A 16,833-nucleotide genomic window follows, 5' to 3' on the forward strand; every position below is an offset into this window, starting at 1 on the left:
AAATCTGGGTTTGTCCTTTTTGTGCCTCTCTTGCCTCCCTGCTGGAGTCACTGCTGGAGCTGGCAGTGGTCATTTGGATGGGCCCAGAGAAGCTCTGGGCTGCAGCTGCAGTCCCCATCTGTGTTCCAGGGACTCTTGGTGAGCAGGCCTGGGGAGAAGTCTCCTCCCCACAGAGCTGGCCAGCCCAGCCAGGTGTGCCCTGCAGAGCAGGTTGTGGCTGCTCTGCGGGCTCGGCAGGACATCCCCACCATGAGTGGCTGTATCTCTGGCTTTCCAGGATGGAAAGCAAATCTCAGAGCTAAAGTGGGCTAAACCCTTGCAGGCAGCAATCCCAGTGAGCAGCATGGCTGTGATGTCCCTGTTTGTTGGGTGAGGTGGGAGCTGATTCCTAATTGCTAATCTCAAAGCAAGGCTTGGCTGTGCCCCCAGCTGAGTGGGCTCTGAGCTGTCCCGTGCTCAGTCTGTTTGGCCCAAACCAAGAGATGCCTCAAGGATGCTGCAGAGAGAAGCTGCATTAGGGTGCTTTGCACCACGTTCTAGTTCCTGATTCCATCCTCACTTTCTTTTGCTGTAGCTTCTTCTCAATGACGACTCCCTGTTTATATCTCTTGAAAACAGTGGGAGTGTTGGCAGGCTTCCCAGGGAATTTGACAGCTTGAATTCTCAGAGTAAATGCTGGGTCTGGATGCACACCCATCACTGAGAGATAAGTGGTGCTGGTTTGGGGCAGGTGAGGGAGCTCCTCCCCATCCCAAAGAGAGAAGCTTGCAGTGTTGAGCAGGGCTAGGAGTGGGCATTTTCAGGGCTGCAGTCTGGAATCTGGAAACTGTGTCAAAGGGAACTAAGTGACGATTAATTCCTCACGCACCTTCTCGGTGAGCTGTAGTTCAGATAATAAAGAGCTGAACTCCAATCCCACTTTGATCCTGCCAGGATATTCACCCCAGGATCATGCCATCATGGGTGCCTGACTGGATATTTGTGTCCTTTGCCAGGCTTTCCCTACACCCAGCGCTGTCGCCTCACCAACAGCTCCGCGGTGCCGCTGACGTTCCAGCTCCGCATGTCGGACGATGGCACGCAGCCGGCTGTTGACAGCGTGGATCAGATCCGCAGGCACAGCGACCCAGCCTGGAGGAAGGGAATCCATTTCTATGTTGAGCCCAGGGAGTTCACCATGAATCCCAGCCGAGGGACCATCCTCCCCCAGGGACACCAGGACATCGAGGTACAGCCAGAGTCCAGCCACAGACGCTGCAGCACCAGGGCTGAAGCTGCACTGGAGTGTGGGAGGGCTTTAGCTCTGGTGCCAGCTTTGAGCATGGTGGGAGGGAGAGATCTGCACTGCTGGGAGGCCTCTGCTAGCTGGCTTACTCGGGATGTTCCTCCAGGAGCACTGTTTGGTTTCCAAAATCATCTGCTGAGGTGACATACCTTATGGTCAAGGCCTGAAGCCATTCTTGTGTTTTTGAGAGCAATTGATTTGATTGCAAGTGGGCAGAGCAAGGATGATGGCAGAAGGTGGCTGTTAGAGAGATGTCATTGTATAAAGCAGTTAGCTTTTCTTCTTGGTCTCATTTCCCCCCTCCTGGGGAGCAGAATGATTTGTGTTCACTGCAGGAATCTCTAGAGGGGACAGAAAACTTTGCAGCCATGTGTAGTGGTTCAAATTTATTTTATTGATTTCTTCTTAAGTGGTTTGTTCTGTTGTACCCCCATGTTCTCCCCGAGTTGGTTTACCCCTGGGTTTCACCCTCCCTCAAAGCTGTCCCTCATGCCATTCCTTGCCCCTTGTTCCAGCTCTTTCCCTGCCTTTCAAGGCAACCCACCCCCTTTTGTTCCCCAGCCTTCTTTGCCAATTTGACCTCGAGCCATTCCCTGTCTGCAACACTCCTTTGGAATTCCCCTATTCCTGGAGGTCCCATTGGCCCTTGTGAGCCATCCTCTCCACCCTCCTACCCCAAGTGGCCCCAGATGTACACTTGATGTAATCCCCTCACTGCTCCCCTGAGGATTCCCTAATGGTTTGCTGTTTGTATCCCCCCCCCCCCCCCCCCATTTGTGTCTGTACAAAAGCGGTTTCACAGGAGTGCCCAGGGCTCTTTTGCCTCTGATCCCCTTGCTTGGAATAAACCCTTCCTTGTGGAACTTCAAGACAGGGAGCCTCCTCCTTTCTTCTCTGCCTGCTCCCTGTCGTGGCTTGTCTCTTGCACCATAGAGCAAGTGCCTCTGAGGGTTCTGCCTCTGGTAAGTGCCCATCCTGAGGCAGTTCCCCACTCCTGGCATGGGGCCAGAGTTCTGAGAGCCAGCCCGGGCTCCGGGTCCCACGGCAGCCATGAAGTGCCCAGCACCTGCTGGGCCACACTTTGCCCTCAGCTTGCTGCTGTAAAGCTGAACTCATTTTGTTCAAGTCAGATTTCCTCTGCATGGATGTCATTGTAGTCAGATGAGAAATTGGACCCCTAATTTGAATTCAGTATTGCAAAGAGCTTTAGTCTAATGTCTGAATGTAGCTGACCTATGCCCTGATAGCAAGGTGTGTTTAACAAATCTGGTATTGCCAGAAGGTTTTGTTCCTCTGAGACTGTGCTCTACACATGGAGCTGCAGAAGAATGAAGGCCAAATCCTCCTCAAGAACTGGAGGATATCACAGGTGGGTAATGAGCTTTTGTAAGGAAGAATTTCCTGTTCTTCTCTTCCACCAGGTGACCCTGTGTTCCAACACGGTGATGGAGTTCCGCCGGAGGATGCTGGTGGACGTGGAGGGCATTGGCAAGGGAGTGACAAAACTGTTCATCACAGCCAGGTACCAGCCCTTGCCTGGCCTCCCCCAGGCACTGCCTTGCACAGGCTTGGCTGGCTGCAGCTGCCAAGGAGAAGTGCTGCTTAATGGCCTCATGTTGTGCCAGCTGGACATGAGAACAGCAGGGCTTGGGCAGCAGCCTGTGGTGAAAAGCAGCCCTGCTCACAGCCCAGCACGGTCCTGGGCCCTCTTCTAAAGGGACCAGGAATGATATCATTTCTTGGGCTGGGTTTTGGTGCTTGAGGTGGAACAAATTTGCTGAGGGCCTCCTCTCCTTCTTGCTGCAAGAGGTGGAGTTGTGCTGGTTGTGACCAGCGTGCATTGGTTTGGGCCACAGCAAGCAGCCTGCTGAGAGTCAGGCTCTGCTTCTGTTCATGAGGGCACCTGGCAGGGGGGAAGTGGCTCTCAGCAAGAGTGGCGAGGGCAAGGTCTTAGGAGGGGAAAGCAGCCCTGGATGTGGCAGCTCAGTCCAGTTTTTCTCCTTCCCTCTCCTTCCCATTTTGAGCTTTAATATTCTCAGAGTTGAGACTAAAGGCCGTTGTTGCTGCAGCAGAATTCCATCCTGCAGTGCTGCTGTGGGTGCCAGTTGAATGCCCAGAGGGATGCAGCTCCCTGGTGCTGTTCCCTGTCCCAGGCAGAGCCATCCAGTCAGTGCCTGGGCTGCCATTCTGTAAAGCAGGTGGAGCTGGGGCCATTCAGTGCCTGGAGCTGTGCAGGGAAGGAGGGAGGGAGCTGCAGGGCCTGGGAGGGGGTGATCAGCCACTCTGGAGGGCAGCTGGTGTCTCGTGCCCTCCAGGGCTGGGGCAAAGAGCTGAGTTCTCAGGCAGGGCAACAGCACCATGGCAGAGAAGGGAGTCATTTTTCCTGAGACACTGGAGCTGTGTGTTCCTTGAGCCTTAGTGAGCCCTGATCCTTGTTGGGAAGGCTCCCCCAGAGCTCGTGGATCACTGGGACTGTGACAGGAGTCCTTGCAAGGCTTCTTGGGCAAAGGAGGGGCTGAGGCAGCTGTGGCACAAAGTGCTCTGCCTGGGGCACTTGGCAGCCTCTGGGTGCTGCCTCAGGGTTTGCCCCTCCTTGACAGGACCTGTTTGAGTGGGAAGAGGCAGAAGGCAATTTATCCCTGTAGGGCTGTTAAATGTCCATTTGACAGTGACCAATGTGTTCTGCTGCATTGCACAATCTTTGGGGGTAAACGTTCTCCATTCTCTCAGTATCTCTGATTCCCCTGGGGTCATCTCTTTGCCCAGATGTCTCGTTCCTGAGCTCCAAGTGTCCCCCTATGTGCTCCAGTATGATGAGTGCCACCTGAAGGTGCCCTATGAGAAGAAGCTCGTCATCAGGAATCCCAGCCACCTCCCTGGCTGCTACGGGCTTATTCCCCAGGTTTGGCATCACATCCACCTCCTCCTGTCAAATATTATTGAGGAGATTCTTAGGGGAAAAAAAGGGTTTAGATAAGACTTTGCTGCTTTCTATTCAGTCTTAAAGATCTGCTGAGAACAGGATCCTACCCGAATGTAAACTTGAGGAGGCAGTGTAAGCTGCTGAGGGAACAGTTGATGTTCTAGTCTTCAGGGTGTTTACTTGTGGGAGATCTTAGAGGGTTGTGAAAAGCTGCTGCATCCAGAGACACCAGTGCCTGTGCTGGCAGCCTCCTTGCAGGATCCCCTGCGAATGTTAAGCCTCCAATTCTTGCATCTTGTTTGTGCCTTTTACCTTTGTCCTGGGGAGTTTTAAACGTGTGTGTAAGTTGCTGTTGCGGTGGATGTTAAGGAGTCTAAAGTTTCTTCAGAGGTGCCTCTGAAGCTGCATTTCATTCTGTCCCTTCCAGAAACGCAAGGAGGACTCTGCTGTGTTCTACTGCAGCCCCCAGCCCTGTGGGATTGTCCAGCCCCAGAGCACAGCAGAGATCCCAGTTGTGGTGGAGGTGCAGGCGCTGGGCGAGCATCGCACCAACGTTCTCATCGGCGTGTTCGGGGATGAGAGAAACCCCCTGGTGAGGGCAAGGGGAGCTGTGTGCCTGTGGGCAACTGCTCCTGGCAGGGGCACAGGGACAGGGATTCTTCTGGGGAAAACAGGCACAGGCTGCTGTGGAGAAGGACAGGAGGGATGGGTGGCACAAACAGCTCGTGCCTTAGAGGTGGGAATCTCAGTGTCTGACACAGAATGGAGTTGGGCTAAGCTGGGATCCAGGGTCATTTTAATTCATTGTTCTTTCAAATGCTGTTCACTTTGGAAACATCTGGTTTAAATGCCATCTCTCTGAGCACAAAAGAGGAGGTCAGAAGACTTCTAAGAACCTTGAGCTTTCTATAAAAGAAAGGAAAGCTGGCATTTGAAGTGTGGATGCAAAGATTGAAACTTATCTTAAGACATATGGAAATGGTGATGCCAAATTCCCTGGATGGCAGCAAACATCTGAACCTGGGCCATTGTGGCACTGCCTGTAAATCAGTGAACAGGAAGGACAGGCAGTGCAGGCTGTGCCAGGGAGCCTGAAGTTTGACAAAACAGTTGCTTTCAACTCTCAGGCTGCTTCCCTTAAAGAGGAGGGTTTCTCCCCACCAGAAGAACCAGTTGTTTAACTGTCAGCATGGTCTTAACTAGAGATTTCTGGCAAATCTTTTACCTTTGGGCCAATAATTTGTACTTTGAAAGGTTCTCTTACCTTAATCCTTTTCAATTTGGAGGTGAACATGTAATTTTCTTTTTCCCCAAAAGCCCAGCATTTCAGCTGGAGAGTGCTAGGTGTCCCTAAAGAAATAACGTGAGCAGGGTTGAGCTGTTGAAGGTTTTTTAGGTTTCCCTGTTGTAGTTTGGTTTGGGTTTTTTTAAAAATCTTTCTTGCTTGCTTCCTGGCACAGAGAGCACAGTTACGGAGCTCAGGACGGCTGGCAGAAACCTCCCCAAGCCCAAGGGTGACAGAGCTTGGCAGGATCCCAGCACCACAGCCTGTGTATGTATGGATGGGGAATGTGACCTGAGTCACCTGGGAGTGCTGGAAAATGTCAACCAAGGCCCCAGCAGTGTCAGGGGAACATTCCTGATAAATCCCTGTTGGAGCTGCAGAGTTTCTGGCCTTGGGCACTGGGGGGGGCTGTGCTGGCTGGGCACTGGCTGGGTCTGCCCCTGGGTCTGCCTCAGATCTCCCCTTTTTGCTTGCCTTCTCTGTCCTTTCCTCTCCCACTGTGCTTTTGGCATCCCCACAAGGTGTTCATGCCTGTCCTCTGGAGCTGCTCAGTGCAAGCAGTTGCAGCTGCTGCAGCAGCTCAGTGTCATCCCTGGGCTGCCTTTAGAGCAGAGCTGCTCCAGCCTGGATTGGGAAGGGCTGGATCAAACCATTTCTCAGTTCAAGGTGCCAGCACCCAGCCAGGGGCTGCATCCTGACCAGGAGCTGCTGGTGCAGGTGTCCCTCCCTCCCACTGCAGGTCCCTGTTCATAGTTCTCTTATTTTCCAGAGATGAGCTTCACCCACCTAAGTTCAAGCCCCAACCACCAAAGGAGCAGAGAACCGGCTTGGACTCCTCAGCATCTCGATGGCGGAACTTCAAGATCAGAAGGGAGGAGCCAGTCCCAGCCCTGAGAGAAGTGCAGGATCTTGCCCAGTCTTCAGGAGCAGAGGTAGATTTTCTTGTCCACCCAGTGCTTGTGTTACCTCCCCAGCCTGCCAGCACCAAGTCATGCTCGTGCTGACCTCCCTTTTTGCTGCCCTGCTGTCCTGTGCCCTGGCAGTGGGCTGGGCAGCAGGGCCAGTGGCTGCACATGGGGTGAGTGGGAGGGAGAAAGAGGAGAGTTTTCCTTGGAGAAGCTGACTCAGATCCTACAGGCCTGTGCTGAGTGTGGGATGTTTTGCCTTGTTTCCTTCCCAATGTAAGATGAGGCTTTTATCTGCATCATCATGCTCAGAGCTCCAGCTTCCTTCCCAGAGCAAGCTGGGATGAGTCCTGATCTCCATGGAGCCTCTTCCCAAGCCAGTCAGACTCCCTGTGTGCAGGGCTCTGCTTTCACCCCAGAGCTGCTGTTGCACTGCTGGCCCTGAAGCTCTCTTACAAAGGGAGACTTTGCAGAGTGGCTGTCTCTTCCTCCCAGCACAGAAAATGGCTTGTTTTTCAGGTGCCAGCACAAACTCCTGAAAACCCTCCCCTCCCACGAGGCTTGGAGGGATTCAGGTGCTCCCTGGACGTAGTGCACACTCCCCTGGAAGGCAAGAGGGAATCTGTCTCACTTGCCCATTGTCAGTGTGGCCAGCAGGGCTGGAGCTCCCAGTGCCACTGGGGGCCCTCAGCATTGGCCACAGAGGGGCCTCCCCTCCCTCCAGGCCCAGCACAAAGTGCTGCTGAAGCAGCTGCTTGTTGGAGAGGCCGTGCAGGACACGTTGTGGGGCTGCCCAAGGACGCTGTGCAGCACCTGTGGAGGGCACTGCTCCCCCTGGAACTCCTCAGGTGGTCCACAGGAAATTTTTGCAGGAGCTTTTGCTGTAGCACCTTGAGAAAGCAGCATTTAAATCATAGAGAGATAGGGGAAGAGCCTCAGGAGTCAGATGAGCTGGGCTGGACTCCTTCCCTCAGCTGCAAGAGCTCTCCTTCTGAGATTCCTCCTTCTCTAAAAGCAGGAAGTTTTTAAACTTTTTCAAGGCAAGTTGTGCATCAGAGAGAATTTCTACTGCCAGGAGACATCCCAGTTCCCTTTCATGTAATGTACTAATTAATGCATTGACCTGTGAGCATGGGAGAAGATTTTCCCCATGGTCCCTGCCCTGGTCAGTGGCATGGATGCAGGATGAGGTGAGGGTGATTCTGGCAGTGTTTGGAGAATAGGCCCCTCCAGGTCCAGCTGCACTTTGCTCCAAGATGCTCTTCTGCATCCATTTCCATGCTCAACACCTCAATCTCTCCTGTCTTCCATCCAGGCTTTCAGTATCCTGCCACTCTCAGGTGTGCTGCAGCCAGGACAGAGCCAGCAGGTTTCCTCCACCTTCTCTGGCCACCTCAGCAGCACCTCCAATGTCACCGAGCTGTGCCACGTGGAGGGAGGCCCCACCTGTGAGGTGCTGGTGACCGGGGAGGCCTCAGGTGTCAGCTCCTCCCTGAGCCCCCGGGAGATCAGCTGTGGCTCTCAGGCACCTCTCAGGGACAGGTGAGTGAGCCTTGCATGGGTTACTGCTCTGCCATGGGTTCTTGTCCCTGCAGGGCTTCCCTGCTCCAAGGACTCTGAGCTCAGAGGTGCTGCATAGCAAAGGCCAGAAGCAGCACAGGGATGGCCACTCTGAGCTCCCTGGCTCCCAAGAGAGGAAGGACCTTCTTCTGTTGAGACAGAACATCTTCTTCTCTATTGGAGTGCTGAGCCCTCCTGGCTTAGCTGCTGCCTGCAGGGAGCTGGGCTCTGGGCTTGCCTTGGCACTGCCTCTGGAGGTGTCTTGAAGTCCAGGATGTTGAGTGGCATCTTCTTCTTCATCTCCCTTCTTCACCAAAGCAGTGGGATTGTGGGATGGGCAGGCATGGGGCACAGACCAAACCTTGCTTTGGGTCCTGCTCCTGCCCCAGATGAAGTCCTTGCAATGCTGATCTGCCAGGTTCTCCTTGTGGTGGGACAGCACCCAGAAAAGCTCATGTCCTTGAGGCTCCCCTTCAGCTGCAGCAGTAGGCAAGCACAGGAGAAGCTCAGCTCCAGCAAGGCAGCCCAGCTCAGGACACACAGGCCAAGTGTGGAGCTGGGAGGGGAGGCTGCTCAAAGCAAGCCTGTGCATCAGGACTTCTTCAGGCCAGGCTGAAGTTGGTTTCATGGGGAGGAGATGGATGAGGCTGCTTCCAATGGTTTCCACGGCAGCCAGCCCTGGTTTGCTTGGTCACAGCTGGGTTCCAGCAGGAAATCTGGCTGCCAAGAGCCTGTCTGGCAGGAGAGGAGTTCCTGCAGCCTTTGCTTTCTGACTGACAGGATTGTTCTCATTAAGGAGCAGGCTAGGAGTCCTTAAAACCGAAGATGAGGGACAGAGACTCTCTAACTAATTAAAGTCAGACAGTGGTGTGTTTATTAACACCGGCAGGCGGCACCAGAGCCGTCCCTAAAAGGTGTGACCGCGCTGCCCAAGGTTCTTTGCCCTCTCTTTATTTCCCAAGATCTTACATACAATACATCTGCACAGCCCCAGCACCTCCCATCCCTGCTCTGTATTCAAATGTGGTCATTGATCCTTCACACCTGTGCAGTTCTTTTCCTGAATTGGGTCCGTGGTCTTAAGGGATGAAGTCAGGAATGTCTTCATCAGGTCTCTGTGACCCTCTGGCATGATCCAAGGTCCCCTGCTTAGTGATTGATTGACATCAAGTCCAGGTGCTAACCCATTGTTCTACTGGTTTCAATTTGTTCTTCTAACAGTTCACTTACTCCACTTCCTTCTAGAAAGAAGCTCCTAATGGTAAACAATGGAACAATCAGCTCCAGCTTAAGCATCTCATAATCATTAACCTATGGTCTGCCTATCTACCTTACATCCTGATCCATGGGAATTGCTTCTAACCCTCAGCTGAAATCTTAACCCTTTAAAATCATGCTTCAGCTGTGCCCAGGGAGAAGGGGCTGAATGAGCTGAGTAAGAATGGTAGGAGAGAGAAGCAGATGTGAGCAGTCTGTGCTCTGGTCTAACCTGGGGAGCCAAGAGACAAAGGGCGTTTTCAGCACCAGCACAGAGAGCTGGTGGATCAGCCTTTGGCACTGGGCTGGAGGGCTCTGGCTGAGCCTTAAGAGGGAGCTTGCACAGTCAAGAGCTGATGATGGCAAAGCTCAGGTTTGGCTGGTCCTGGAGGTCCCCTTCCACCAGTGCCCTCACTTGGGATGTTCCCAGCCTCTGTGGGTTGAGGAGAATTCACGGAAATGGCCTCAGGGTGAAGGAATGAAGTGCAGGGCCAGCCAGGACTGGTGAGCCCAAGTTTCTGGTGGGACTCTCAGCCATGTTTTCTGTTTTGTCTGCAGAAGGGAACTGAAGCAGCCCGCTCAAAAGCTTCAGGAGGAGGCCAAAACCTTAGAGGAAGAAAAGAGGCAGAAGGAGGAAGAGAGGTGGAAGAAGGGAAAGAAGGGAGTTTGTGTGGGGAAGCAGCCTCCAAAAGCAGAGAAGGGGAAAAGCAAACCACCAGAGATGAAGGAAACCAAAATCCCAAAAAAAGAAACAAAATCCCCTGAGAAGAAGGAAAAGAAAGGCCCAGAGAAGAAAGAAACCAACGCCCCAGAGAAGAAGGTCACCAAAGCCCCACAGAAGGGGAAAGCCAAAGTCCAAAAGAAGGGGGGGAACTGAAATCCCAGAAAAACCACATGGGATGGAGAAGGACTCCTAATTTTTTTATTCACACAACTAATTATACTCAGTTTATTAGACATCTTGTTTAATTTTAGCTAGTTAACAAATTTCTTAGCAGTTTTTCTATTATTGTTTAATAAATAGATTTTAGTTGTGCATCAAATCTCTCTACTGTATTGTTTTTCTGTTCTCTTCACTGATTCTCATGGCACAAATCCCTTGTTGTTGCAGGTGCATTTGTTTCTCACCCTCAGAATAGATTGTTCACAAAGTCTCATTCTCAAAATCGCTTCACATGGGAACTTGTAACTGCTTAGCTGCACTCAGAGGAGATGACAGGCCAGCTGTTAATAGAGCAGAGCAAGGCCTGATTTCATAGGGCCTTTCTTTTATCATTATTCTACCTGTCTATGGCATCTCCCCCTTTTTGTTCATTTAAAAAAGGCTCCTGTGTTCTGATGTTGAAACTGCTCACTCTTGTGAGGGTATTATCTCATCAAGGTTATCACTGGTTATCTATTAGATATGGGATAAGGTAGATAAAAGAGCAATTACAATCAACAAAACTTACCAAATTCTATCAAGTCATTGACACAGGGTTTTGCAGCATGAGAAAACAGAAGAATAATGTCCAATGTCTCTTGGGGAAATGGAAAGAAAGGACCATTGTTTCCAATTAGTTGAGAAGGATGAGAAAGTCCATTAGCTGGAAATGTTGATCTTTGCCATCCCTGAATGTCCTCCTGGGAGCTGGAACAGGGAATAACTGGAGAAGGTCAGTAGGAGCACTGTACCATGAGGGTGCCCTGAGGCTTTTGTTGGCAAAGTGCCTCTGTCAGTTTCCAGACCCAGCCATGTCTTGGCAGTCCTCCTCCTGCTCCTGCTCTGGCCACAGAGGCTGCAAGGTGATGAGGTTATTTCTCTTTGCCCTGGGCCTCATTTTTACAGAGCTGATCAGTGTCTGATGGAATGAACAGGTGACTGCTTTGAGCTGCTGATGATAAAACACAGGCACATCTTCTCCTGAAGGTAATGAATCAATTGGGCTTCACTGTGGTGCACTCAGTTGGGATTTAGATGTGATGATCTTTTTTCCAAATTTTTCATGTAAATACTGCATCATTCAGAATGATTAGTTGTCCAAATTTCTCATGTACAATTTGCATTATCTGAACGTTCTTAAGGTGTTATTTCCTCTTCTTTTTGGTTTTTTAAGAATGAGATGCATGTCTTTTGTTATGAGTGTGAAGCAACATCATAGTAAATTAATACATGCAGTGGACAAGAAACTTACAGCAATTAGGAATAATTTGGATACAACAATCAGGAATATTTCAAATAGCAGACAAAACTAACAGCATAGGTGGAATTAGGTAAATAGCAATCTCTGAAATAATGTACCATCATCCCAGAGTCTGCAAACAGCTGACAAACCTCCATGCAGGGGGGACTTGGATCATTATTTCCAGACAATAATTCCCAAGCTCCCTTTAAAAATAGTTCAACAGTCATGTCTAGAGGGTCAGATTGCCAAGTGCAAGCCACTCAAATCTAGTTTTGATGCAGAAAACATCTGGCTCTGTTGGCAAATTCCTGTCCAGGCAGGGCTGAGGCCTGGCCACCACCCAAGCTCTAAGTGGGAGAGAATTCCCTAAAGGTAATTTAAAACAAGGCTGTAGAGAATGGCACTTAGGAATGAAGGTCTGGGGGTGACAGACTAATGAACCATCCAATAGCTGTCTCCTCCAAAATTCCCCCAGCACAGAGATGCTTTAAACCCAGCAAACTGTTGGAGTGGTTCTGTAATAATAATTGGGGCTGCATCTGATTCCTTAGAGGAGATGTCACAACGCCATCAGTTTAGAGGAGGCTTCCCACAGAGCTGAGAGATCATTTCTTGGAACTCTGAAAAATCCTTAAAAATGCTGAGACAGCCCTGGGTCAAACCATGGAGGATTTTGGTGGGATTTGGGGCAGATTGTTTGGTGTGTGTCCAGAGTGACTTTGGGCAGATTTGGGGCCTGCTTGGGGCAGGTTTGGGGCAGGTTTGTTGCTGATGTTGGGGTTTTTCTCCCGTTTGCCCAGCTGTGGGCAAAGCCCTGAAGCACATCCTGTTCCTGCCCCAGCTCCTGAGGAGCCCAAGGAGCTGATGCTCTCCATGCTCTGCCCCCAGGGAGATCTGTTTGGTGGGTATTCTGGTGCTATTTGGGATTTATTTTGGGTTTTTTGGTGGGGATTTTTCTTGGGGTATTCCAGCGTGATCTGGGATTTATTTTGGGATATTTTTTGTGATTTATTTTGGGATTTTTGGGGATTTTTCCGGCATTATTTGGGATTTTTTTGGGGTTTTTTTAGGGATTTTTTTTTTGGTGTTCTGGCACATTTTGGGATTTAGTGTGGGATTTCTTTTGGGATTTTTTTGGGTTGTTCCAGATTTTTTTGGGATTTGTTTTGGCATTTTTTGATTGATTTTTTTTTGGCGGTGTTCTGGCACTTTCTGGGATTTATTTTGGGATTTTTTTGGGGATTTTTTCTGAGGTGTTCCAGCATTATTTGAAAATCCCAAATAATGGGATTTTTATTTTGGGAATTCTTTGGGGCTGTTCCTGCGCTTTTTGGCATGTTCATGGGATGGCGGCAGCTGCGGGGGAGGCACCAGGGGGTCCCAAATCCTTTGGGGTTCCTGGCTGGGCTCGGCTCTGGGGTTACTTGAAATGAAGTTTCGGGGTGGATCAAGGAGCGGTAGAATTTTTTCCCACGTCTCAAGGCAATAGGAATAATTAATTAAAGAATTAATTAACGTGTAATCAAACTGTAGATACTCCTAGGACAAGAAATCTATGCCGATAATTTTATTTTTTATCATTTTCCCTTTCTCTCTGTGTTGTTTTTCACCCTTTTCCCTCTTTTTCTTTCCACCCATGTTTCAATTTTTTTTTTTAGGATTCCTAAAAATTGCAAGTTTGGATCCTCCCCTCCGGTTTTGGTTTTGTTTTTTGTTTTTTGTTTTGTTCTGTTGTTGTTTATTTTTAATTTGTATTTTATTCTGAGTTGGGCTGTGTTATTATTCCCGATACCTTTAAAATATTGTGGGTGTTTTAATAAATTTTATATTTATTTTTTGCACTCAACACCAGGCTCGGCTGCAATTCCTGAGGGATTGGGGTTTTGGGATGGGAGTTTTTGGGGTTGGGGGGGTCTGGGAGTGGGAATTTGGGACAGGATTGGGGTTTTTGTGGTTGGGGTTTTTGGAGTTGGGATTTTTAGGATTGGGGGTCTGGTAGTGGGAATTGGGGGCAGGATTGGGGTTTTGGGATTGGGATTTTTGGGGTATTTGGGATTGGGGTTTGTGGGGTTTTTGGGGTTGGGGATTTTGGGGTTGGGGTTTTTAGGATTGGGGGTCTGGTAGTGGGAATTTGAGGCAGGATTGGGGTTTTGGGATTGGGATTTTTGGGGTTTTTGGGATAAGGATTTGTGGGGTTTTTGGGGTTGGGGTTTTTTGGACTGGGGGGTCTGGATGGAGTTCTGGGCATGGGAATTGGGGGTCCTTTGGGGGGGAGATCAGGATGAGGGCCCATCTATGGGATGAGAGGGGGGATGGGATCATTTTGGGATCCTTTTGGGGGTCGGGATGGGACCCTGGATATGGGAATGGAGTGGGGGGAGGATGGAACTTTTGTGGGGTCAGGAGGGGAACCTTTATGGGGGCAGGAGGGGACCCTTGGTGGGGACCCTTTGGGGGGCGTCGGGGGGCGGGGGGGGGGGTGGGGGGGGCTCTCCTGGTCCTCCGAACCACCAGGGGGCGCTCGTGGGGTGCAGCGCTGGCCCCGCCCCTTTTGTCACCGGCGCGCTCTGATTGGCTGAGCCGGAGGTGACCCCGGCGCGCCCCCGGGATGGCGGCGGCGGGGCTGAGCCGGGGCCCGGTGAGTGTCCGTCAGTCCCCTGTCCCTCTGTCCTTGTCCCCGTGTCCCTCCCCCTGCTCGTGCTGCCCTCCCGGCCCGTTTCCCCCTGTGTCCCCCCGGTGCCGGTAACCGCGGCCCGCGCTCCCTCCCGGTGTCCGTCCCCGGGCCCCGTTCCCCACCGTCTCCCGGTGTTCCCCCGTTCCTTGTACCGCTCCCGGTGCTGCCGCTCCTCACAATGTCCCCCCGGCACAGGTAACCCCCCCGCCCCTCCGCAGGCCCCGTTCCCACCGCCCGATCCTCCGGTGATGGCAGCTCCCGTTCCCACCCCTCCTTCTCCCGGTTCGCCCGCATCTCCCGGGGTTCCGCAGCTTCTTGTGCCCCCCTCCGGTGCCGGCAGCTTCTATTTCCCTTTCCCCTCCCCTCCGCTCCCGGGGCTGTTTTTAGGGGTCCCCCCGGGGCTCTCAGGGCCGTTTCCCCCCAGCTGTTCCTGCGCTGCCGCTCCTGGCGGGGAGTCGCGCCTGGCGCGGCTGCTGCGGGAGAAATTCCCGCGGGCTTCGGCCATCAAGGTGGTGGGCATCTCAGGTAGGGACCCGCTCCTGCTGGGCCTAAACCCGCTCTTGGTTACCCCAAACCCAGTTTTTTTTAAACCCAGTCAGTCTCCATCCCCCCCAGGCTGCGGGGACCCCCAGACAGGGCAGGAGTGTGAGGGTGCTCAAGCCTTGACTTGTACTGACTTTAATTGATTTTAATTGACGTTAATTGGTGTTAATTGTCCCGGGTTCCCAGGAGGCTGCGGTGACATATATGAGATCCACGTGGAGTCGGAGTTGTTCCGGGAGAAGCGCCCGGTGCAGCAGCACAGGATGGTGACCCAGGTGTGGGGAAGGGGGAGAGGGAATGGGAGAGGGAGCAGAGGAGAGGGAATGGGTGTGAGGGAATGGGACAGAGGGCATGGGAACAGCTGGAATGGGTGTGAGGGAATGGGAGAGAGGGGCTGAGGGTGCAGCAGCCCTGGCTGTGGGGCTGTGGCTGCTGGCTGAGGCTGCTCCAAGGCCAGAGCCGGCCCTGAACTGCGCTTGCCCCGCAGACGCTGAGCGAGGAGATCACGCACATGCCCGGCCTGCGCATCTTCACCTCGGCCCCCAAGGGCTGAGCCTGCCCCGAGCTCCAGGAGGGGCCCAGGGCTGCACTCCTGGGCGTGAACCCCACCCCGTGCTGTGTGCTCAGTCCTGGGGATGGTTGTTGTTATTATTATTATTAGCCTTGGAGCCCAAAAGGGCCCTTGAAGGAGGGTTTTGGAGCCCATGTTCTCAGAAGGGTCCTTGCAGAGGGCTTTATTCCCCAGCGGGAAGGGCTGAGGGGAGTGGAGAGACCTGAGGGAAAGGACTGAGGGGAGCATACAGGGCTGAGGGAACGGGAAGGAATAAGGGAGAGGACTGAGGGAGCAGGGAGGGCTGAGGGGAGCAGGAGATTGAGGGGACGGACTGAGGGAGCAGGGAGGGCTGAGGGGAGCAGGAGATTGAGGGAGCGGAGAGGGCTGAGGGGAGCGCGGCCAGGCCGAGCCGGGCTGCTCTGAGGGAGCCCCACCCGCGCCGCCAAGTCTCGCGAGAGCTGCGGGAAATGGCGGGAATTTTGTGAAGGGGGCGTGGCCCTGTATTGGGCGTTGCTGCACTGCCACGCCCACTCAGGGGCGGGGCAAGAAATGAGCGCGGGAACCCCAAAAGTGGGAGTGGGACCCCAAAAAAATGAGCCCAGGCAGACCAGAAGTGGGGCTGAGACCCCCAGGGACCCCTCCCCATGGGCCTGGGACCCCCAAAAGTGGGGCTGGCTTAGGGTTAACCCCGACCTCAAACCCAGCCCCAACTGCAGCCCCTTCCTAAACCCACAGCCCTAAACCAAACCCCACCTTTAAGCCTGACCTTACATTCAGCCCCCAATTTTTATTATTATTAGCCATTAAACAAAATCCATAATAAATGTCACATTTTTATATAAGGAATAGTAATTAATATAAATAGTATATATCATGTATATAAAGTTAATATAAATTATAAATACTATAAAAATAATAAATGATATAATAAATTGTAATAAATAATCAGTCCACGCCTGGTTTGTGCTGTCAGATTTTACTGAATTTTATTTATTTCAGAGCCTGGGGGCACTCGAGAGGTCTCCATCCATGTCACACTGGGGGCACTGAGAGGGACTGGGGGGGGCCTGTGCCTCTAAATCCACAGAACAATTAAATAATTAAATAATTAATCACTTGGAAAGCCCCTGGGTGTGACAGGGATGGAATCTCTGGCTGCCCTGTGCTCCCAAGCCCAGGGGTTTGGGATTTGTTTGCATTTTTATCTCAAGTGCTACTTGGGAGAGCAAATAGCAGCTAAATAAGTAGCTAAAGTATCAGCCAAACTAACAGTCAGCCAGATAAACAGCCAAATAATCAATCAGCCAAAATATAAATCAAATTATCAGCCAAATTACGAGCTGTTAGAATTCATTTCTGCCCATTTTCCTTTGCCTGGTGCCCCCAGACGCTCCAGGTCCATCCCCTCTGCCTCTGGGGGGTCGGAGGGGGCCCGGGGGGTTCCCCTCCCTAAATTCACTTTTCATTTCTGTCCCCTCCCTTAAGTAGGGGGGGGGTCCAATGGTCCCCCAGTTCAGGGGTGGGGACCCCCAGCAGCCCCCAGGTGTGACAAGGATGGGCACAGCCCCGGGGTGGGGGCTGGGGCTTTGTGATTTGTTCGTGTTTTCACCTCAAGTGACTCCTTGGGGGAGTCAATATCAGCCAAAACTTCCCACAACTTGTAAAATTTGATTTTTGTAAAAT

The 16,833-nt window shown here is 52.0% G+C and overlaps 1 protein-coding gene and 2 pseudogenes across 1 annotated transcript; 2 read left to right on the forward strand and 1 right to left on the reverse strand.

The window, feature by feature from the left end:
• The window catches only part of LOC132334706 (zinc finger protein 850-like), a 1,213,125-nt pseudogene that overhangs the window by 843,815 nt on the left and 352,477 nt on the right, over positions 1 to 16,833 (forward strand).
• The window catches only part of LOC132334717 (zinc finger protein 850-like), a 260,738-nt pseudogene that overhangs the window by 27,364 nt on the left and 216,541 nt on the right, over positions 1 to 16,833 (reverse strand).
• Positions 13,957 to 15,463, forward strand: LOC132334842 (bolA-like protein 3). The gene is given in 5 exon segments (XM_059861026.1): positions 13,957 to 14,018; positions 14,479 to 14,501; positions 14,503 to 14,579; positions 14,784 to 14,872; positions 15,085 to 15,463. Coding segments are annotated over 5 exon segments (285 nt in total). The 5' UTR covers positions 13,957 to 13,988; the 3' UTR covers positions 15,151 to 15,463.

The sequence above is a fragment of the Haemorhous mexicanus genome, chromosome 16, assembly GCF_027477595.1.
Source record: "Haemorhous mexicanus isolate bHaeMex1 chromosome 16, bHaeMex1.pri, whole genome shotgun sequence".
Taxonomy (NCBI): domain Eukaryota; kingdom Metazoa; phylum Chordata; class Aves; order Passeriformes; family Fringillidae; genus Haemorhous; species Haemorhous mexicanus.